Raw genomic sequence first — 22,446 nt, forward strand, 5'->3', positions numbered from 1 at the left:
CTAGAGCGAGGGCAGGACCATGAGGTCCATGTTCTGTAGGGTATACAGCAGGAAGACAGGCCTTTAGCTCATTGAAAAGTTGTCTTGGGATACAATTTTAGAACAACCCTGAATCACTCAGAATTGGAATTTGACCTTTTACAAGCCTATTCTTACCTTTCTCTTATTCCCAAACTTAAAAATATGGTATTATAACATAGATTTGGAAGGAATGAACTGTTCGGAATCCATGCTGAACAAGTAATACATCTTGGCCCAGACTGACTTCCTGTTTGCACAGTCAAAAATATATGGATTAATGTCGTGAAAACTTAGGGGACAAGGTCAAGCATCTTTTTTTTTTTTTTTTAAAGATTTTTATTTATTTATTCATGAAAGAGAGAGAGAGGCAGAGAAGCAGGCCCCATACAGGGAGCCCGATGTAGGACTTGATCCTGGGGCTCCAGGATCACACCCTGGGCCCAAGGCATGGGCTCAACCGCTGAGCCACCCAGGGATCCCAGGTCAAGAACCTTTTAAGGTGAAACTGTACCACGATAGTCAGTGCTGTTGCAGAGCCGGACTATTTCTCACGTGAACCCACAGGAGTTAAGAATCCCAGAGATGAAATAAGAAACAGCTGTCTCTTATCTCATTAAAACCACGGGCAACTCTGTGGATTTTATCTTAGAGGAACAATACATGAATTGTGGATGAGGATTAAAAAAAAATTGGCAAGGTTTCAGGGATTACCACCGTAAATTGCTAAGAAGCCTTGTCCTTGGGTGTTTCTCTAAAGATCTACAAGGCCAGGCCCATGGAGGAAGACTGCACTTGTGTGGTTGAAACCGTTTAAACTGTTTTGCTTGGCAAAGAAGATAGTCTGCACATTGTGTTTTTTAGATACCATGTTTAAAAAAATTAGCATCTGGGTGGACGCAGCAACACATATTAAATACACCAAAACCCTAATTATAAAATGGTATACAGTCAAGTCTTTTAGGGCCTGGCAACTGTGAGTAAAAAAGCTAAGGAGAAAAATACAGAACTCGGCATCATGAGGCATGAGCTCATTGCATACAGCGTAAGTTTATGTGTGTAGAATTGTACCCAGACACCTGGCACTGCCTTCTAAGTAGAATTTTTGACAAATGCTGAATTTTGGCTTCCGTTTCCTTTTAACTAGCCCCAACTTACATCTGTGTACTATAAGAAAACAAATTTTTTAAAAATCTGGTTTTTCCTTACAAGGTGAAAGAATTCTTCAGCTCTTTGAAGGAAAATGGTTCTCAGCTACGTTGTGTCCAGCAAACAATTGAAACCATTGAGGAAAACATACGTTGGATGGATAAGAATTTTGATAAGATCAGAGTGTGGCTACAAAGCCAGAAGCTTGAACTGCTCTAAAAGCCTGTTCCTCGCTGGTTCCTGTGAAGTGTAATCTGTGATGTTGTGGAATGCAATTATTTTCAAATTAGGGATGGCTGTTGGGGCTCCACTGCAGACACTTCCTTCTTCCTTCTTGATCATTTGACTATTCCTGTGAAAAGACGAAAAGACTGCCTACTCAACTGTCCATCGATGGGTTACCGCTACTGTGTGTTTTATCGATAGGTGTCGCTCTGCAATGTAAACCCAAGGGGTGGGGTCCCTACTGTGTAGGGCATCCTACTCCTTTTTCACCCCTATCCGTAAGCCTTGTGCTTTCCAAAGCCCCGCTTGCCACATGGATGTCACCCATATGCTGTTGAGTCATTGTCCTCTAAAGACTTGTGAATTGTAGGGACCACTGAACCCAGGGGCTGACTTGGAGGCTCATGTCCTCAGGCTTGTGATTTGCTCTCTTTTGGTCAGTTTCTCAGGAAGGCAGATGGGAGCTGGGGTGGGAGAGAGTAGGTGGGGGTGTTTGTTACCCTGGTTCCCTTGAAGGATGCCCCAGGCTGACCTCCACCGAAGCTAGACCTGGGAGGTGGTCCTCTTTCCCATTTGGTCTTTTCCTCATTTGGGTGAAGTGAGAGCCTGGCTTTCACTGGTCCTGGCAGTACTCGTGGGTTGCTTACGTCCTCCCCACACCTTTGTTGAGAAAACACAACTTTTATGGAACTCTCCTCAAATAATCCTGATTTGAGTATGTGGTCTACTTCTTCAGAGACGCTGACTGATCAAGTGTCCCTCTGAAAAAGCAGAGTATGTTCAGGTCTAGAGGAGAAGACTTTCATTTGAAGTTGAACCTCGAAGCTGTTGATACTTAGGTAGGTGATGCTTCCTCTCGCTCCTTATTCAGCCCAGTTCGTAATTCCCCAATAATTTCCTACTGCTACTAGGGCCTCGCAGAGTCTCCCGTAAATAATGTACTGTAAAACTGAAAGTACTTGGTCATAATTAGCTTAAGTGTGGACAATGTGTTGTCTTTGAAGTCTTTAATGAGTTTAACCGTAAAGTTTAAAAGCATACGATATGAAAAAATGTCAGTGTGCTCTAACATATGTGGACGAGAGTGACTTCTGGACATAAATGTGTTTACAGTTCTATTTTTATATGTATTACATGGTCTAATGAAACCAGAAATCGCTGGTAATTTCCACCCCCCAGGATTAACCTTCTAAAAGACACACAGAGCCAAGATTTTACTGTAAAATATTTTAATTGTGTTTTGTACTTTGATTTAATGAAACATGGAAATAGTGGTTTTCATTTTTGGTCAACTGAGGAACCTATTTTAATTTGCTTTTGGGAAAGTCCATTTCCTAAATAGATACAATATTGCTACAACAATGTGCAAATACCTCTTTGGTAATAAAAGTTGTTTTATTTTCCTTGAAGCGGACATTTGCAATGATTTCCTCCTAACCGGAATCGTAGAAGAGGACTCTGATTCTCTAGCTTAGTCTAGTCATCAGTAATTATCAGGAAACACCCAAGTCTTGGAGACCTTTCCAATGCACAAGAGGGCCCGCTTACAGTACCTTTTGTGTTTACTCTTACAGGCATGTCTTAAATCTTTGGATTTAAAAGTACTTCTATATATGCATGGAAATCAGTAATACTGCAGCCACTTCCCTACACACACATCTGCGAAGGCCAAAGGTTTCATAAACAAAATAAAAAACTTTTATGCTACCTACTTAGAAGAATTAGAAATACAATTGAAATCCCACAGGAACAGTTTCTTTCTTTCTTTCCTTTCTTTCCTTCTTTTTTTTTTTTTTTTTTTTTGGCCTTGTTAGTGCCTTGAAAATGCTGTTTAGTCACCCTAACACTGGCTTCTATTTCCCAGATTTAGAATAATAGAATAATGCCTGCATCTCTCATGGGATAGATACACCGCACTTTGGCCGAAGTTTGAAATCCTATAGGTGTGTTCATGAATTGTAGAAAGAATTTTTGAAGAGAAGTAACAGAATTTATGCTCCGTTACAAGCAGCTGTTCTTTCTGCTGCCCTCCCCTCCCCTTAGGACAGTATTGGTGATAATTATTTTTGCTGAAGTCAAGTAAGTTCTAACAAAAATGTAAAATACATGCTAAGGAAGGCTGTACTCTCTGACACAAACTCCAGTTTTAGGATATGTATGTGATAACCTTTTCCTGCATTCAGTACCAAGAAACGAAGTATTTATCAAACTCCCCCCAAGGATATCAGTGCTATATTCATAATTCATTCCAAAAGATCTGAGAAACCAAAGTTGTAGACATCGGAACCTACTTCTTGAATTGCTGTGGGAGAAAAGTTGATTTTTAAATTGCAGGTAGCTTTTTTTTTTTTTTTTTTTTTTAAAGTAGAAGTTTTGGTATTTGGTAAACCTAACTTCCATAAAGCCAGATGGTATACAGTGCACAGACTAAAGTGGCAATGGCTCTAAGCACATGATTGCTGCTCTGCTTATATGTATCAGAAATGGAAAGCACAGCTTAACACAGTAACCCTAGGGAGGTCAAGGCATATGAACAGTCTTAAGGATTAGATTTTACTATTAGAACTTGTTACGTTCCAAGACAAAGAGTCTGCATTTTGCCCTTCTGACTTGATTCAAGTCTCAGGATCTTTTATGCTGACTCTAAGGTACAGAAGTCCTAACTTCTGGCAAAAAAAAAAAAAAAAAGTACTGGGTGCAGCGCATCCTGGTCTGTCCAGGTTATCTATTAATTTATTAGCAGCCTAAGAGAATATATGTGCCCAATGTACAATACTTTAGGTCTGACTTATACACATTAACCCAAAGAAACATCAAATACAGTTCCAAAGCCCAAGAGGAAAATGGGTAATGAGAAATCAGGACATTAAACATGTTCAAAGCATTGTTTTCCAAATGCTAACAAAAATTAAGTGCAATCGGAAATACTAAGGAGATTTACAGGCACTGTGTGTAGAATGTGCAAAAGTTTGCAAAGGATTTTCCTTCTTTTATGTGTTGCTTTAAGAAACTATCAAATATATCTCATAGAAATATAAAGTTCCCATCTCTCCCAACTGAAGGCAATTTTTAAAAATTCAAAGTTTATCAATACTCAGTACAGTAACACAGATGAACCACACACATTCATTTTCTTTCTGGGAAAAGAATAACCAATGTTTAGGATGTCAAGACTCGACAAGTAACACTGTCTAGAAGCCACCCAGAAAAAAACTGCTGTTGTTCAAAGCCCTTTGTCCTTCAAAAGTCACCATCCACCAGCTGAAGATTTTATAGGCCGATACCTTGAAAAATTCAAAGGAAAAAAAAAATCCGGTAAACCATTTGATGCATAATTTTCTTCATCTAGGCACAGTAGATTTAACATTTACCAGAAGCACTGTGTAACAGATGGCAACAAGGAATTTCCTATAAGTAACCATAAGAATGTTCTTAGAAAATGCTAGAATTAAGAAAATAGAAAACCTGTAATTTGGGTGAAGATCTTCAGTATAGTTCTAATAAGTATACTTTTCTTGTTACAGGAAATAAGAAACCATGATGAGAGAGACACTAAGCCAATCTAACCTACGTTTTTATTTTCTTTAGGCTTTGGTCAGCCAGCAGTTTTAGGTCTTATTCTAAGCCATCAAGCCTTACTGTTAGAGAAGAGGAATCACTTAAGAATTATAAGGGCTCTCAACATACAAGTAGAATTAAACAAAGTACTTGACTTTGACCACTTTTGTTTATCTTAGTTTTGCAATCTTTCGTTTTTATTCCAGAAAACCCTGTCACTTCCAGTAGACCAGATGGGGGTACTCCTGTCCAGCCCACCATGGGTTGGTATTTTGGTAATACCAGCAGCATAAGGACCTCTCTCTGTAAGATGTAACAGGCTAAGGTGGCTTTGTCTCAGTAATCCGTAGTCACAAGCATTTGGGTTTCAGACTCAGCTAGACTTACATGGTCATTTTCTTTAAGAGCCTGGCCTGATATTTTAAAGAGCTCTTAATCATAAGATTCTATTTTTAAACACTCCAATAGCACATGATTCCATTTCTTGCTTTTCAGCAAACGAGCCTCTAGACACTGCCATGTGCATTTGATGCCAACAGTATAAAAAGAACATGACTAAGAAATGGGCTTAGTTTCCCGGGCCTATGACACAGGTCTGTGGAAGGTATGGTTGTCTTCCATTACAGCAAACACCCAACTTACCAAATAGCGTGAACTTTAACTTGTATTTTTTTCATCAGCTTTGGGCTTGGAAGTTTCCTGCTTTGCCTAAAAGGGAAAGCAGACCATCACTGAACTTTTTCTTTCCTGGATTAGGTATCAAAAAAGCCGATCTAGCAGAGCAGAAGAGGCTTAAGAGAACATGGGCTTTTCAGCATTAAAGGGTCAAAAGAGGGATCCCTGGGTGGCACAGCGGTTTGGCGCCTGCCCTTGGCCCGGGGCGCGATCCTGGAGACCCAGGATCGAATCCCACGTCAGGCTCCCGGTGCATGGAGCCTGCTTCTCCCTCTGCCTATGTCTCTGCCTCTCTCTCTGTGTGTGACTATCATAAATAAATAAAAATTAAAAAAAAAAAAAGGGTCAAAAGATGACAGTTCAGTGGAGGAAAATTAGATGGGCCTTACCTAAGGATTTCCTTTTCATTTAACCCAAACTATGAATTGTTCTGCTTTAAGTGATTTAAAATTTTACTTGTTTTTTTTTGAAGGCTAAGGTAAGTGAAGAAAAACACAGGCGTTTTTGGATGGGATTCATTCATTCTATTGTGATCAGTTCTCTCTTACTTGGGGGGCACTGTGGGGCAGCTAATCCACTGAGAAAATAATCTGAGATACAAGTGCATGAGCAAGTAATAATCAAATCTGGCTTCCTATGTCCTTTATGGGTTTCATTCCTTTTTGAGGTATAAATTGACTTATACCTTTAGTTTCAAGTAATACAACAATGATTCGATATTTGGGTATGCTGCAAAATGATGAACACAGTGAGTATAGTTAACATCATTCACGGGTAAAAATTTTTTCCCCTTGTGATGAGAACATTTAAGACCTCAGCATATTTCAAATGTGCAATACAGCGTTGTGAGCTGTAGTCACTATGCAGTACAATATATTCACATGATTTTGTTATTTAAAACTTTTTCTTCTGACTTTTACCCTTCTCACCCACCCCATACCTGTCTCCCCTCTAGAAACAACCAACTGATGAGCTCACCTTTTTTGTTTTAAGATTCCCCAAAGTAGTGAGATCATGTGGTATTTATCTTCTGAATGACTTATTTCACTTACCATGATGCTCTCAAGGTCCATTCGTGTTGTCACAGATGGCAAGATTTCCTTCTTTATTATGGCTGAAGAGTATCCTATTGTACTTATAAATACCACATCCACTTGATCCATACAGCCATTGATGGACTCTTCGATTGTATCCATTTCTAGGCTATTTTAAGTAATGCTGCCATGAACATAGCAGTGAATATATTTTCCTAATTTTTCATTTTCTTAGGCTAAATACCTGGAGGAAGAACTGTTCTATCATATGGTACTTCTATTCTTAATTTTTTGAATCACCTCCATACTGCTTTCCTTAGTGGCTGCACCAGTTTACATTCCTACCAACAGTAGAGGAGGTTCCCTTTTTCCCACATCCTCACCAACACTAGTTTTTGATAATAGGTATTCTAACAGGTGTGAGGTGATACGTCCTTGTGGTTTTGATTTGTATTTCCTTGATGATGAGTGAGGGATGAGCACATCGGAGGCATGTACCTGCAGGCCATTTGTAGGTCTTTGGAAAAATATCCACTGAATCACCTGCCCATTTTAAAATTATGTTTTTGCTATTGAGTTTGTTTTTTTTTAAATATATATACATTTTTGGATATTAACTCCTTAACAGATGTAGCATTTGCAAATATTTTTTCCCATTGGGTCTGTTGTCTTTTCATTTTGTTGATGGTTTTCTTTGCTGTGTGGAAGCCTTTTAGTTTCATCAGGTCCTTCTTGTTTTGCTTTTGTGGACTTTGCTTTTGGTGTCAAATCCATGAAATCTGAGCTAAGGCTAATGTCAAGGAGCTTACCACCTATGTTTCCTTCTAGAAGTTTTATGGTTTCAGGTCTTAAATCATATATAAAAATAAACTGAATGTTATTGAAGACTTGAATTTAAGACAGGGGTCCAGTTTTCCCAACACTACTGAGGAAACTTCCCCTTTCCCCATTGTATATTCTTGACTCCTTTGTTATAAATTGACCATATATGTATGGGCTTATTTTTGGGCTCCTCCACTCTGTTTTGTTGATCTATGTGTGTGTATTTTCATGCCAATATCATTTCTGTTTTGATTAGTATTGTAATGTAGTTTAAAATTGGGAGTGCGATGCTTCTGGTACTTCTTTTTTTCTTAAGGCTGTTTTGGCCATTCAGGGTCTTTTTGTTTTATACAAATTTTAGGATTTTAAAAATATTTTGTGAAAAAAAATGCCATTGCAATATTGATTCTTTATATTGTTTTGGGTAGTATTTTAACAATATTAAACCTTCTAATCCATAAGTACAGAAGCTTTACATTAGTTGTACCTCCTTCAATTTCTTTCATCGATGTCTTCTAGTTCTCAGTGTATAGTTCTTTAAGTTCTTTCACTACATTTATTTTTAGGTACTTTAGTCTTTTGTTACAATTGTAAATGGGATTATTTCCTTAATTTTTTTGTTTGTTATTAATATATAGAATTGCAACAGATAAATGTATATTGATTTTGTATACTGCAACTTTACTTAAGTAGTTTAATAGTTTTTGGTGGAATTCCTTGGTATTTTTTTACATATACTAGTTCACCTGAAAATAGTGGCAGTTTTACTTCTTCTTCTCCAATTTGGATGCCTTTTATTTTTCTTGCCTAATTGCTTTGAACAGGACTTTCAGTAGAATGCTGAATAAAAGTGGTGAGTGGGCATTTTTATCTTCCTAATTTTAAAAGACAGCTTCCTGTTTTTTTCACCTTTAAGTGTGATGCTAGCTATGGGTCTGTCATAATTTTATTATGTTGAGGTATGTCTCTATATCAGCTTGGTTGAGAGTTATCATAAAGGAAAGTTGAAATTTAGTAAGTGCTTTATTAATGTGGTATATCACATTGGATGATTTGGGTGTTGAACCATCCTTGCATCCCTGGAATAAATCCCACTTGATCTATTTGATTTTTTTTTTTTTTTTAAAGATTTATTTGATAGAGCACAAGCAGAGGGAATGGCAGGTAGAGGGAGAGGGAGGCAGCATGCCCCAATAATATTTTGAGGATTTTAAAAATCTGTGTGCATGAGGAATATTGGCTTGTGATTTTCCTTTGTGTCTTACTCTGGTTTTGTTATCAGAATACTGCTGGCCTCAGTAAAGTTAGCTTAGAAGTGTTCTTTCCTTTCTGTCTTTGGAAAAGTTTGAGAAGGATTAGTATTATTCTTTGAATATTTGGTAGAATTCTCCAGTGAAGTTGTCTTGTCCTGAAGGTCTGGGAGGTTTCTGATTGCTGCTTTAGTCTCCTTACTAAGTTATTGGCCAGTTCAAAATGGTTTCATCCTGATTCAGTCTCGGTAGGATACAGGTTTCTCTCTTTTAAATCGTCCATTACGTTGGCATGTAACTCTTCATTATGCACTTATTGCCATTTTGTTGATTTTTTTTTTTTTTTTTTTTTTTTTTGGCTATTTTGTAGATCCTCTTTTCCATTTTTACTCTATTCCTTTGTGATTTGATGACTTTCTGTATTAGGAAACTTATATTCCTATTTTTTTTGTGCATTTGCTATTGATTTTTGCTTTATAGTTATTATGAAGTTTATGACAATATGAAAGTCTATTTAAAGTAGATAACAGGGAGGCCTGGGTGACTCAGCAGTTTGGCACCTGCCTTCTGCCTTCTGTGATCCTGGAGACCCCTCTGCCTGTGTCTCTGTGTCTATTTCTGTATCTCTCATGAATAAATAAAATCTTAAAAAAATATAGATAACAAGTTTGAATGCACTCTAAAGTACATTTTTACTCCTATCATGTTTGTGGGACCTCCATTTTATGTTTTTTTTTTTTTTTTTTTGGTCTTCTATATCCCTTAATGGATTACTGTAGTCAAATTTTACTATTTTTGCCTTTTAACCTTCATCCAGCTTTATAAGTGATTTACACCTTCATATTATTCTAAATTTTACCATATATTTACTTTTAGAGTGAGATTTGTTTTTTCATTAAGTTTTCCTGTTACTAATGAGCACCCTGTATTTTCAATTTCAGGAAGTCCCTTTACAGGTCTTGTAAGGCTGGTTCAGTGCTGAACTCTCAGCTTTTCTTCATCTGGAAAACTTTTGCTCTCTATTCTTAATGACAAGTTTGCTAGGTATTCTTAGTTATAGGGGTTTTATTATTTTTAAAATTTCAGTATTGTGAATAGATCCTGCCACTTTCTCTGGCCTGCAAAGATTCTGCTGACAATCTGCTGATAGTCAGAGACCACTGATTTTTCTTTTGCTGTTTTAAGATTCTGTCCTTGTCTTTACTTTGTGATTTTCCAATTATAATGTTATTTGGTATGGGTGTCTTTAGATTCATCTTTTGGGGGGATCCTATGGGCATCTGGATGTGTTTCCTTCCCCAAGTTGGGGAAGGGTTCAGCCATTATTTCTTCAAGTAAGTTTTCTGCCCCTTTCTTTATCTCTCTTCCTTCTGGGTGTCCTGTAATATTGATGTCTGTCTACTTGATGCTGTCCTTTAAGTCCCTTAACCTCTTTACTTTTTTCCCCCATCTTTTTCTTTTTATGGCTCTGATTAGGTGAGTTCTATGCCTTTTTCAAACAGAAGTCAGCTCTGTGACTTCTGTTTGGCACTTTGTCATTATTCTAGTCTCTTGAAGTTCTCATTTCCTTTCTCAAATTGAGTGAGCATTTTTTTTTTTTTTTTTTTTAAGATTTGTTAGAAATTGTGTGGTGGGGAGAGGGGGGATCTCAAACAGACTCACCACTGAGTGTGGAGCTGATGCAGGGCTTGACGCCACAACCATGAGATCATGACATGAGCCGAAATCAAGAGTTGGACGCCCTGATGAGCATCTTCTTAACTATTCTGTTGACCTCTTCATCAGGTAAATCTCTTATGTCCATTCTGTTTTGTTTTTTTCCCCGAGGTTTGATCTTGTTCTTTGATTTGGAGCTTATTCATCTACTGCTTCATTTTCCTTGACTCTGTATTGGTTTCTATGCCCTAAATCAAACAGGCACTCTCATAGTCTTGAAGGAGTGTCCTCATGCAGGAGATGAACCTTATTTTTCAACCCTGTCCTAGCAACTTGGTTGTCTCTCAAACCTTTGTGATAAGCTACTTGGTCAATTTTATTTTTACTGATTCTTAGTATTTGAGAGCATGCCATGATCTGTCACAGTCCCTAAGGGGAGGATCTCTGTCAGCACCTAGATTGAAGCTGATTGGAAGCCACGGCCTTACATACCATCTTTTAAAGAAGGCACATATATACAGTCCTGTGAGACCACAAAATAAATCCTGCTGGCTTGCCATAGCCCAGTGATCTGGGCCAGCAGGCTGGAGAGGGGGTGTCTCTTGGGTGGCAGTCACAAAAGCTAGGTCTCCAGATCAGTATGAACTGCTTTCAAGGAGATTCTGATGACCTGAAGTGAAGCAGGGAGAGACTAGAAAGATGGTGTTTACCAGGTTCTGGCCTGCCAAGTATTTAAGCAAGCCCCTAACCCTCAGAACAATGCATAAAATAAGCCATTATACCTTTCACAGAAAGTCTGGGTGCTTTTCAATTGGCTGCCTCACCTGTGCTCTCAAGCCCTTGAGAAAATTTCTCAGATCAACTAAAGCCTTGTGGGTCTTGTGGACACAAGCCCCATTGGATTTCAACATTAGATATTTGTGGACTTATCTCTCAAATGCAGATCTTAATATAAGGTGGGATGCCCAATATGGGGTACAAATCCTTTGCTCCCCAGAAAGAAGCTGTGGGTTTCGAATTTCCTTTTTATTATGGGTCATGGTGCCTGGAGTTGGGTTATGGTGAGATTGTGTTCCTGTCTGCCTTCCTGCATTTGATCTGCTCTCATTTGCTAGGTAAGTAGTAGTCGCTCAGCTAGTTTTGGGGCTTTTTTCCACAGGACATAATTGAATATGTAACTGTAGTATGTCCATGCAAAGAAGGTGAGTTCAGGATATTCCTATGTCACCATCTAGACTTCGAGTTTTCAAGCAGGTAGAGTAGTTTTTAAAGCTGTACATTCACCTTCTCGTTATAGTCAGAGGACCATAGTAATAACCCTTTAAATCATATGTTCTTGGAATAGGAAAAGATCTAGAAGTTGTCTCATCCAACAGTTTGAGTAATTTTAATAGCAACCTCTCAATAGTTTGCCTCCATTAATGTCCAGCCCTAAGAATCTGGACCCTGTAACTTTTAAGTAATCTCTACACTCACTCACAACCGCAAAGCCTACATACTCTACTGACTGAGCCAGCCAGGTGCCCCTGGACCCTGGAACTGCTACTCACTAGTGTAAGTACATCATTTTTCATGTTGCTCTACAAAGAAGAACTAATACTCCTCCCTCACAGGTGATGTCTAATGCATATCGTGGCTCTTAGAAACCCTCAATAGTATACAGAATTAGAGAAAATCTACTTCCAAGTCCTAAAGTTTATACCAACCACATTCTCTGGCATTATCTCCCCTGCTGCCACCACCACTTTAACATGTCTAAATTTGCTATGGTTTTTATAGTGAATAAATCAAATTGTTGACTTTTTCTTAATGGTATATATTTTTATATCTGGTGATTTAGATTTGACGAAATACACTATATGAACCTGTACTGTCCATGTGTTACATACAAATGGAAATGTGCTGTAGGCAATTTAAAGTGGTGGTGGTATGGATCCTTAGAGAGGGAAAAGTATAAAAAAAATTCACCCTTCCCAGTATTTGCCAAAGGCTCAGTCCATCACAGCCTCAACTTACTGAGAGATTGAGTAAACTAAGGATTGATACGGGCCAATGAACTAGCAACCAGCATGTCATTGCTGATGGCAGGCAGGGCTCAAGCAGAGGAAGCAGGATGTTTGAAGGAAGAGAAAGGATGGAAGGAATTGGGCTGTAGGCAGAATGGCTTTTAAGTTGGAGAATTGCTTTTAAAGGGGTGAAAGAACTAGAATATGTTTATAATACAAGAAAAAAGACAGAAGATACTGGATTATTGACCCTTCGGAGAGAAGGGCCAAATGAGGGCAAACAGAGGGGAGAAGGACCTTGGGGATTCTGTGTTGGGTGGCCTCAATTTTCTCTTTGAAGTTGAAGGCAAAGCTAACTGCAGACAGTTGGGGGGATACAGTTGGAAGTGAGTTTGAGGAAAGTGGAATTTGGGGTAGGAGAGGGCCTACATTGATTATGGGCTAGCACAGACAGCTTAGCTGGCATTGCAAACCATAAAATTAGAGTGGGTTCATCCACACTTTGTGCGACAAAGAAGGGAAATGCAAGAAACTTGAATTGTGGTAAGAATGAACATTTAGATTTCTGAAGTACCACATACTTTCTATAAGTCTCTAAAACTTGAATTTCTTTAGCAAAAAATGCTATGGGCTAGATGGTGCTTAAACGATTATTCTGAAAAGATTCCCAGTTAGAAACTGAACGGTTAAAAGGATAAATGCCACTCCATGTAATTGCTACTTTGCAGTATTTAGTGCTGTTTACCTTTGCAGAATCCTTTGCTTTACCCCTATTCTTCGGTGTTTTGGAGCTGGGAGCAGTTCTCTTGGCTTTGTCCTAAAGCAAAGGAAATGTAATGAGGTTATTGTTATCAGTCCATTGAGGATAATTAAACTTTTCTATGTATATTCAAAGTTTTCCATTATTTAAGGTAGAAGGTAAAAAGATTAAAAATACAGAATTCCATGAGGAATTTTGCTCACCAAAACAGTGCTTGCTTCTGGCAGTATTGGTTTTTATGTGCCAACAGAGCAAAAATGGGATACTGATTTTCAGTGTTATGAAAAAAAAATTTAACAAAAGAAATCATCACAGAGACCTGGGGCAAGTCTTGTATAAAAGTCCTGTTCATCAAAAAGGCATTATTTATCCAGGAGTGAGAGAGAGGATGCTGAGGTAGTCTAGAAACTAACTCACCCACCATGGGGAGAACTGACAAATCACTAAGATCAAAGCCATAGCACACGGATCTACAGTATTAATTCATCTGAAAATGACAGGGGCACTCAATTTTCTATTTATATAAAATTGTAGTTATAGGTAAAATGCCACACACTCACTGTACCACCTATTTTTCTTCTTAATTGACCTTTAATCACGTCTTCAGCACCTGCTATGTCACAGGAATTTTGCTAATGCTGACCAGAGCTGCCGTATAAAGCACAAAGCTCACTGGTGTAATCACAGACCAAGTGTATCCCAGCGTGCAAGAGAGCATGCAGGAGAGGCCCTTGACCTTGGCCTGGGAAGGGAGAAACATTTAGAGGAGTCTTCCTGAAGGAGTTGATGCTTGATCTGGGCCCTGAGGGAGGGACAGGGGAAATCAGCCAGCTGGGCCCCGGCAGAGAGGTGAGGAAACCCCAGAGGGCAATAGCCATGCGAAGGTATGGGGCAGGTGGGGTCTGCTTTCATTTGAAAGGAGCAGTGACAAAGAATTATTGTCAAACACTAATAATGTGGCGCTCAAACATGATGGCTATGGAGATTAAAAACACTTATGGAATAATAAGTAATGTATTAAGTATGGACTTGAACTTATATGTGTGTGCGTATATACACATATTTATATTTATACATATATTTACACATACATATATGTAGATCGCCTGAAATAATGAACAACCATGTACAACATATACAGAGGGGAAAAGATAAGTAGGCTCAATAATGGTGACAGGGTAGTATAATGATGGATTTTTTTTTTTTTTTTCCAAGCCCTCTATGGCATCATTGCATTCATGCTGCGGCCTACAACTCTATGTATGCAAAGAAAGTCCCTGTGAAGAAGTATGGTACCTCTGCTGTGTTCTCTGAGGCTTCTGTGGGTGCAGGACAGCTGTCGAAGTCGCCTGACAGGGCATCGATGGGGTCTTTGTCATCTTCAGGTTTCTGAGAGAGTAACAGAAATAATGGTCAGTGAAGGAGCACCAGGCCAAAATATACCCTAAGAGACATTTTTCCACTGCACTGAAAATAAGATATTAAAAGAAAAAGGAGACTTTGCTGACATCCTCTTCCTAAATTAAAACATGAAGATCCTAACAGCTTTACTTTCTTCAATACTACTTTACTTTATACATGTTTGCTGAGTATCGAGCCTCAATTGTTCAATCTTAACAATGGGTCTAAATGTGCTCCTGTGAGGCCTAAAAAAGAGAGATTACTCCCACTCAATCACATATGCATGCCTTCCCATTGTACCAAACATGGGGCAGCCATTCAATAAATCTCAGATTTCTAAAATGCAGAATAAAGTTTAGCTAGAATGAAAAGGAAACCTTTGCTTATAGGAAACATGCCGCCGTGGCGTTTACCTTTGAGTCCTTGGTTTTCTTGGCAGGTGGCTTTCCTGGTTTACCCTTAGGAACAAGGCAGATTATTGGTTAAACACAGTTGTTTGTAAAGGTTTACTCAGGTGTCCTCAGCAATTGTGGAAGCTATGGTCTAATGCCTTGCCTGAGATGCAGTGGAGTGTAGGTGTGCAGTAAGTGATAAACCTTACAGTCTGGTGGTTAGAAGTGAAGGAAACCATTCTTTAGGAACTTTCTGCCATCATGTGTTAGACTTCTACTCAGACTATTACAAAACGTAACTTGTGTTTTTCTGTCTTATTGATAAAAGCTCATGATACTTTGGAAGGATTTCAAGGGCCTGGATGGCATAGTTTTTTTTTTTTTTTTTTTTTTTCAGGATTACAAGTATGACTTATCAGGGACTTCACCCACATACACAGACAAGGACATTAAATAATGCTTTTCCCAGGGAATAAAAGCAGCAAAGCTGCTAGCAGGGTCCAGAACTGCTATCTTCAGGAATATAGAATGCACGTAAGTGGAACTGATTTCTCTGAGACGCTGAAGCAAACCCTTCAAACCACGGAGTCCTCAAACCCACCAAATGAATTAGTACAGAATGGGGAGGATGTGATTTAGGCTGCCTTGCTTCTCTCTGAACAGGCCTGGGAAGGATTATTTATCATCGAACAGACGTGTAACGAGGAGCCAAAAGGGAAGGGTATAAGCCTGGCTGACCTAAGAAAAACTGGCTTCGTGTTAGAGACAAACGGCCCAAGACTTGACAGGGTATATCTAGATACAGAAAGAGGACTTGGGACTAGGACTATAGTTTTGCCCCCCTTTACTCTGAATAGGGGTGCGGGTGGTCCAGAGGAATAAAGGGGCCTTATTTATTTGCCCTATTAGGCCAGTACTAGCTCCTTTGTCTGCTTCAGATTACAACTATTATTTTTTAAAGCCTTTTCTTGCAACGAGAATTCTTCTGCGCACCTGCCCTGGAATCCGTGGTAAGCATCAGTGAGTGAATGAACACTCTTTATACCACAGAGCCCAGGACGGTGAACATCAAATGATACTGGCTCGAATAAATATCAGCCAAACCCTAAACAAGCTGCTCATGAGAGACACATTAAAAGCCCTCCATCATGGGATATTTTTATGCTCTGGTTAAAGTGTACCCCTCCTGTTCATCGCAAGGGAGATTTGAATTTAAGCAGCTGTGTGCTACATGCCTAACCTAGACATCTGCCTTCACTTACCTCATCGTTATCCAAGAGGTGTCTATATTCAGGGGGGATGGTGTCGTCTCTTTCTCCCAGCTTGTCTCTGTGTTCAGCTTTAGCTCTTTCCTATAAACATGGAACAGATAAAATAGTTACTCCTTCAATTAGACAATCCTTTCTAAAATGCGGCCTTATGCATTTATTCTAGTTTCCCGAAGCAAAGTCTATTTTCTAAGTAACAACAAAATGGATGACTTTGACAACTCCTTGGTGGGGGGCAAAGAAAACCCAAAAAAACCCAGGTGCTTTGACATGTTGATCCACATGTGAATTTCTACCTGTATTTTAAGATAAATGATGAAATATTTATCCTTAGAAACCAAGGAAAGAGATACAACCCAATGGTATAAACTATCTAATGTCCTGATGGGAGTTTCACTATTTTTTTTAAATTTTTATTTATTTTTAAATTTTATTTATTTTTTCATGAGAGACATAGAGAGGCAGAGACACAGGCAGAGGGAGAAGCAGGCTCCATGCAGGGAGCCCGATGTAAGACTTGATCCTGGGTCCCCAGAATCACATCCTGAGCTAAAGGTGGCGCTAGACCGCTGAGCCACCCGGGCTGCCCAGTTTCACTCTTTAAATAAAAGGATCAAGTCCCTGTACCTTGATATTTAGAGAGGAAGTATTTACAACTTGGACATTTATAAGCGACCCTAAAGGACCAGCACACTGAACTGATTGTTTGAGCAGGGGAGGGGGGAAGAAGAACGTGCTGTAAGGTAAGCAGCGCCTACATCGCCCTGCACAGATTCAATGACATTCAGTCCCCCCCTCCCAGGAGCAGGGGGGAACAGGCTCTTTTTTTCTGCCTCATTACTTCATTTTTCAAATAGAGTTCAAGTTCACATTGATGTTCCTGTAACGGGTAGAATCAAGAACTAATGATGCTTTGAAATGCCCTGGGACGTCCCTCTGGCTGGTCACTTAGTTCCTGGTTCCAAGCTAAACGGATCACTTGGTACCACACATCGTTAGTGTGAATAAGCACCTACTCCTGCTACAGAAGGTGTAGAGCTAACTGTGTGCCTTGCGGACATGCCTCTACACCATGCTGACTCCTGGCCCAACACTTTAGGGGTTTGAACCCCAAGTTAGGATGGCTCAGGAGGCTTCTAGGGAAAACCTCTGACAGATGGGAAACCTTTGCTCCTACATGCACAGACTATGTCATCCTAAAAAAGGCACGCATTTCTGGGTCGTATAGATCATACATGCTTATTAGCAGATAAAACCAAGAAAAGCTACTGTGGGAAGAGCATGAAATTGAAGCAGAGCTGTTCTCTTCCATCATCACTAAGTCCGGTCTCAGCAACAGGACATTTGCCTGAACGTGTGCCCCAGCGTTAGTTCTCATTGGGGTGATATATTCAACAAAGTTTAGAGAAGGGAAAAAATGAGACTTCAGTGATCATATTGTTTGCTAAAACTCCCAAGTCAGAAGTGGGTTTTTTTTCCCCGTCTTATGTGCATGATAGGATAGTGTAGGCTATAAAAACCTTAAGTTTCACGTATATATTTTTTACCTTGACTTTATCCTCTATCGGCTTGTTCTCATCTGGATCAGGCTGCCTTTGTCCCAGACTGTCAGAAAGTTGGTCCAAAGCATCGTCCAGTTCTTTGTTGTCACTTTGCTGAGAAGTCACAATCTGAATTAGTCACTGGTTAGCCAAATCCGGCCCTGCCACTGCCACAAAGACTCCTAAACTCATGAGGTCCTCAGCAAGGAGATGGGCAGGCCCTTGAGGGGTACTCCCTCTCCTAATGTTTCCCTGTCAACATTCCCATGTGCTTGTCTACCCTACTCTACCCCCCAGATGCCTCTCCTAAGGAAAATTTAAAAAATTGGCCCCTCCAAAAAATAGGGGGTTCCTGGCCTGTTTTGCTGGAAAATGTGCCTTATGGTTGGTTCAGTGTATGCAACACTCCTGGTGACAGTCTGATGTCCTCCTCAGGGAAGAGCACACATGAATTATGACACCTTATTTCCTGATTCCCTCATGTATTCCTTTAAAGATTTATACTGAGTTTGAGGTCTTCAAATGAAATATTAACTAAAACTAGACTTTCTGATGGGACCCGGGATAGGAAAAGTGTCCTTCTAAAACCTACTTGGGAAAGGCATGCAGGCCTTGTACTGCAGATGCTCACCCCTCGCCTCAGCCAGGACAGGACCCTGGGAGGACCTCACGGGAGTATTTTGAACTGCAGGGCGACCGGCAGCCTGGGTTATTAATGATGCTGCCTTTCTGTGCACAGGCACTTTGGTCCTTGTGGGTGGACACACACATACATGGCGTTTTACTGGTTTTAAGTGTTTTTGTTAGAGCCCAGGATTAGAGCTGTTAACGGTGGAGCTACCCACGCAGAGTCTGGGCTTTGTCATTTGGGCCTCTGGATATTTTCAGATGATCCCGAGGCTGACCAAACAGGATGAAAATTTGTTCAGAATCTCCGACTACAGCACGAAGCAAGCTTTGATGCTACATCAAAAGGAAAGTAGGCCTAGTTGACTTCACTAAAGCTACTTCATCTCCATCTAGCAAATGAGGCACTTGTTCTCAACCAGAGGAGATGGGGATCTGGTTTAGGGCGATCTCTTTGATGTGGTGTGGTCTCCTCGCTTCGATAATGTATAATTTGGTACTGCACAGAAAATTAATCAAGGAAGTCTGGGAAGGCTTTGGTCCCACACTCTTGCCTCAGAACATGTAAATAATTAAAACAGTACCGATGCTGAGGTTTTGATACTGCTAACATGAAAATGACAAAGTTTTACTGCTCTGAATGGAGGAAAACTGCTCTTCCATGACATTTTTGAATTTTCAGGAGAAAGAGCTCCAACACTGAGCAGTTCTGTAAAATAAACTTGAGGTTCAAGTTATAATGGGTAGTATTTATAGCATGTGTCAGGAAAAATATAGAGGAGGAGAAAATAATCAGGAAAGCTGAAGAATCTGTTAAATCTAGTAATTCGAACATATACACAATGTACACTACTGCTTTTCAATTCCAATAAAACAACAATACTATTAAGATCCTGGACCGTGCGTAAAATACTTCCTAAACACTTTGTTTCCAATATTCTGTTATCTTCCCAAGATCGCCAGCCTTATCTCTTCTAAAACAGAACATGCTTTATCTTCCCAATGATTTTGTCTAGTTTCATTCCCATTACTCCCTGTCTTCTTGTTGCTGCTGCAAAAACCTATTTCTAAGATGCTGCTTACCACAGTATCAGGGGGTAGACCAGCAGAGTGCGTGGTTGGAGCTGGGGTTTGGGAAACCACTTCAGAGATGACAGCAGGAAGGTTAGCCTCTTCAAATTCCTTTTGTAAAACAAAAAACAAAAAACAAAAAACAACATATATATATATATATATATATATATATATATATATATATATATCTCAGTAATATATACAAAACTATGTCTGCAATGCCATGATTTAAATTTTTTTAAATTTAAAAATTTTTTTTTTTTTTTAAGATTTTAAGGGACCTCTGAACACCCAACATGGGGCCTGAACTCACAAACCCAAGATCAAGAGTCACATGCTCCACTGACTAAGCCCTTTAAATACAGTTTTTTAATACAGCTTTATTACTATTTATTCTCTTCAAATGGATGCAAAATAACACATAATCTTAAAAGCAATTTTTAATTCCCGTTCCTCCTCCATAGTTGCAGTTCACACCATCTCTCCTGATTCCTATTCATATTTATTAATCCCAATGTTCAAAATGGTTTAGAGTTGCATGGTTTGTTTACACATTTCTTGGTGTACATTTAGGTTGTTTGCCGTTTTTCAGCTTTCTTCTTTGTAATTAGTTGCTCTGTATAAATTCCAACAGCAGTTCTTTTCATGGGGCTGGCTATATCCTGCCAAATTGCCGTCCCTCTCCAGAGTTGCTAGAAATTCATTCTGTGAAAATCAATGAGCATGCTTGCTTTTCAGGGCCTTCCTTGCCTCAATTAGATAGGCTACATATTTTTATTTTTTTTAAGTTTTTTTTTAAATTTATTTATTCATAGAGACAGAGAGAGAGAGAGAGAGAGAGAGGCAGACACACAGGCAGAGGGAGAAGCAGGCTCCATGCAGGGAGCCCGACGTGGGACTCGATCCCGGGTCTCCAGGATCACGCCCCGGGCCACAGGCAGTGCTTAACTGCTGAGCCACTGGGGCTCAGATAGGTTATATATTTTTAATTCTGATGATATAGGAGCGTTGCCTTAGACCTGGTATATGCTGTGTGGTTTCAGTGTTATTTTTTCTTAATGTTAAGCAGTGTATTATGCCAGAATCTTTCTGAAATAAAGATTTATTCTCCTTTAAAAAATACATTAAATCCTATATGTTCATTTCTCAATCTTTTCCATTGACCTATAGCTTTGCATTCTGAATAAGAATTGAATTTATTATCATATAAATCAAACCTTATATCTAGTTGAGCTCATCTTCCTTAAAAATACTGAAAAATGCTTTTCTGTATTTTTTCATGTTTTTATGCATTTGCTTTTCAAACATTTTAGGATAATTTTATTGAATTATGTAAGATACCTTATTGCTATTTTAAGTTTAAAAGCTGACTTATAAAAAAAAATAAAAACTGACTCATGAAATGTCTAGAGAAATGTCATGATTCTTTAAGGACACGGAGTAAAACTATCTTAAATGTTTTAATTTCTTCATGTTCTCATTTTTCTGTTCATCTCTTGCTCTTTTCTTTAATTTCTGACATCTCATACTAACCATATTTTCCAATCTGTTACTGATGTACCCAGCATGCACAATGTGGTATCTACAAAGGTGGTACCGACAACTAGGGATATCTACAAATACACAAATACTCTTTTTTCATACTTGTCATTTCTTTTTCATGTGCTGTTACCGATTCTTCATATACTATTAAGCAGAAATAACAATAAAATCAACTTTTAATACTTTGCTTTTTAAAGGAAATGCCTCTAGCTTAATTCTGAATATTTGATTCTTGAAGTTAAATAAATACTCTTTAATACATTAAGGGACAGTCTACTTTTTAAAGGTATTTATTTAAAATATGACTGTATGTGAAATTTGAAATACATCTTTTTTTTTGGAAATACATCTTTTATATGAACACATAATTCATCGTTCCTATTGGATACACTACTATGCTATAGGGAGTTTCCCTGATGCTAAATAAATCTAATTTCTGACAGTGCTAAGTAATTAAATAATTTTATATTGTTTATTAAAAATTATACATCTACAGATTTAAGTGACTTTAGTTATTAATGCTATATTAATCAAGTTTTAAGATTAAAATCATCATTACTTATAGAAGCAACTATGTAGGCTAGTTTTTGAGACTATATTTATGTCGCACGGGACTATCTACTGTTAAACATTTAAGAGTCAATTTTAAACTTCCCTTGGAAGCAAAGTCTGAAAACAGTTCTAATCTCTTCAGTTTTTCTTTTGTTTAGGTGCTTTGAATTGTGTGCTTCACATTGTTTAAAAAAAACTATTGCACATAATGGTTTTTAATAATTCAGTTGCTATCGTGTACTACTTATGTCTGATTTTAAAATTAAATTTTATTGATAAGATTTTTCTGTATTTCTGCCAATGTTTTGTTTAAAAATGTTAGCCATTCACAATACCCAAATGTTGATTCTTATTACACTCATTTATGTTCTCATTTTAAAATCTAATCATATTTTATTTATAAGATTTTTTTTTCTTTTACAGTTGTTGAAATCTTATAAAACTTTAGTTATTTCAAATCAAGCAACTGTGGGCCAGTTTAGTCTCAGACTGTGATTTTCATCTACTACACTCAATTGCTACTTTCTTTTGTGTGGTTACTTTATAAAAGCTTATTTAAATGTAAAATAATAGCTTATTTATAATAATAGCTTAAATTTGAAATTCAAAATCCAATAAACCTTTGGTTAATCAGATTTCTCTTTTCCTCTATTATTGATGAAGGTATTTATGATAATGTATCTCATGAATACTGCCTTGGCTGCTTATCAAAGATTTGGATTTGCCTGGTGCCTGGGTGGCCCAGGTCATGATCCTCTGATCCTGGGACTGAGCCCCACCTCAGGCTCCTGCTCAAAGGGGAGTTGGCTTCTCCCTCTCCTCCCTGCTCACACTCTCTCGTTATCTGTTGCCATCTCTCTTTAACATCTTAAAAAAAGACTTTGATTTGCAAATGT

General features: G+C 38.5%; 2 protein-coding genes across 53 annotated transcripts in view; one reads left to right on the forward strand and one right to left on the reverse strand.

Annotated features, from left to right (window-relative positions):
- Nucleotides 1-2,801, forward strand: part of ERAP1 (endoplasmic reticulum aminopeptidase 1) — a 42,894-nt gene extending 40,093 nt beyond the window's left edge. For all 3 annotated transcript variants that reach the window (XM_025436980.3, XM_025436976.3, XM_025436979.3), the window contains one exon: nt 1,231-2,801. In XM_025436980.3, the coding sequence (XP_025292765.3) occupies nt 1,231-1,386 (156 nt within the window). In that variant the 3' untranslated portion in view covers nt 1,387-2,801. The remainder of the gene's footprint in view (nt 1-1,230) is intronic.
- CAST (calpastatin) overlaps nt 2,605-22,446 on the reverse strand; it is a 111,454-nt gene continuing 91,612 nt past the window's right edge. For 49 of the 50 annotated variants that reach the window (XM_025436997.3, XM_025436996.3, XM_025436995.3 and 46 more), the window contains 8 exons: nt 19,466-19,564; nt 17,762-17,869; nt 16,209-16,298; nt 14,968-15,012; nt 14,450-14,542; nt 13,139-13,210; nt 5,593-5,658; nt 2,605-4,676 (listed from right to left, as the gene is read on the reverse strand). In XM_025436997.3, the coding sequence (XP_025292782.1) occupies nt 5,608-5,658; nt 13,139-13,210; nt 14,450-14,542; nt 14,968-15,012; nt 16,209-16,298; nt 17,762-17,869; nt 19,466-19,564 (558 nt within the window). In that variant the 3' untranslated portion in view covers nt 2,605-4,676; nt 5,593-5,607. The remainder of the gene's footprint in view (nt 4,677-5,592; nt 5,659-13,138; nt 13,211-14,449; nt 14,543-14,967; nt 15,013-16,208; nt 16,299-17,761; nt 17,870-19,465; nt 19,565-22,446) is intronic. The other variant, XM_049108195.1, reaches the window with a different exon arrangement.

This window comes from Canis lupus, chromosome 3 (genome assembly GCF_003254725.2).
Source record: "Canis lupus dingo isolate Sandy chromosome 3, ASM325472v2, whole genome shotgun sequence".
NCBI classification, from domain to species: Eukaryota; Metazoa; Chordata; class Mammalia; order Carnivora; family Canidae; genus Canis; species Canis lupus.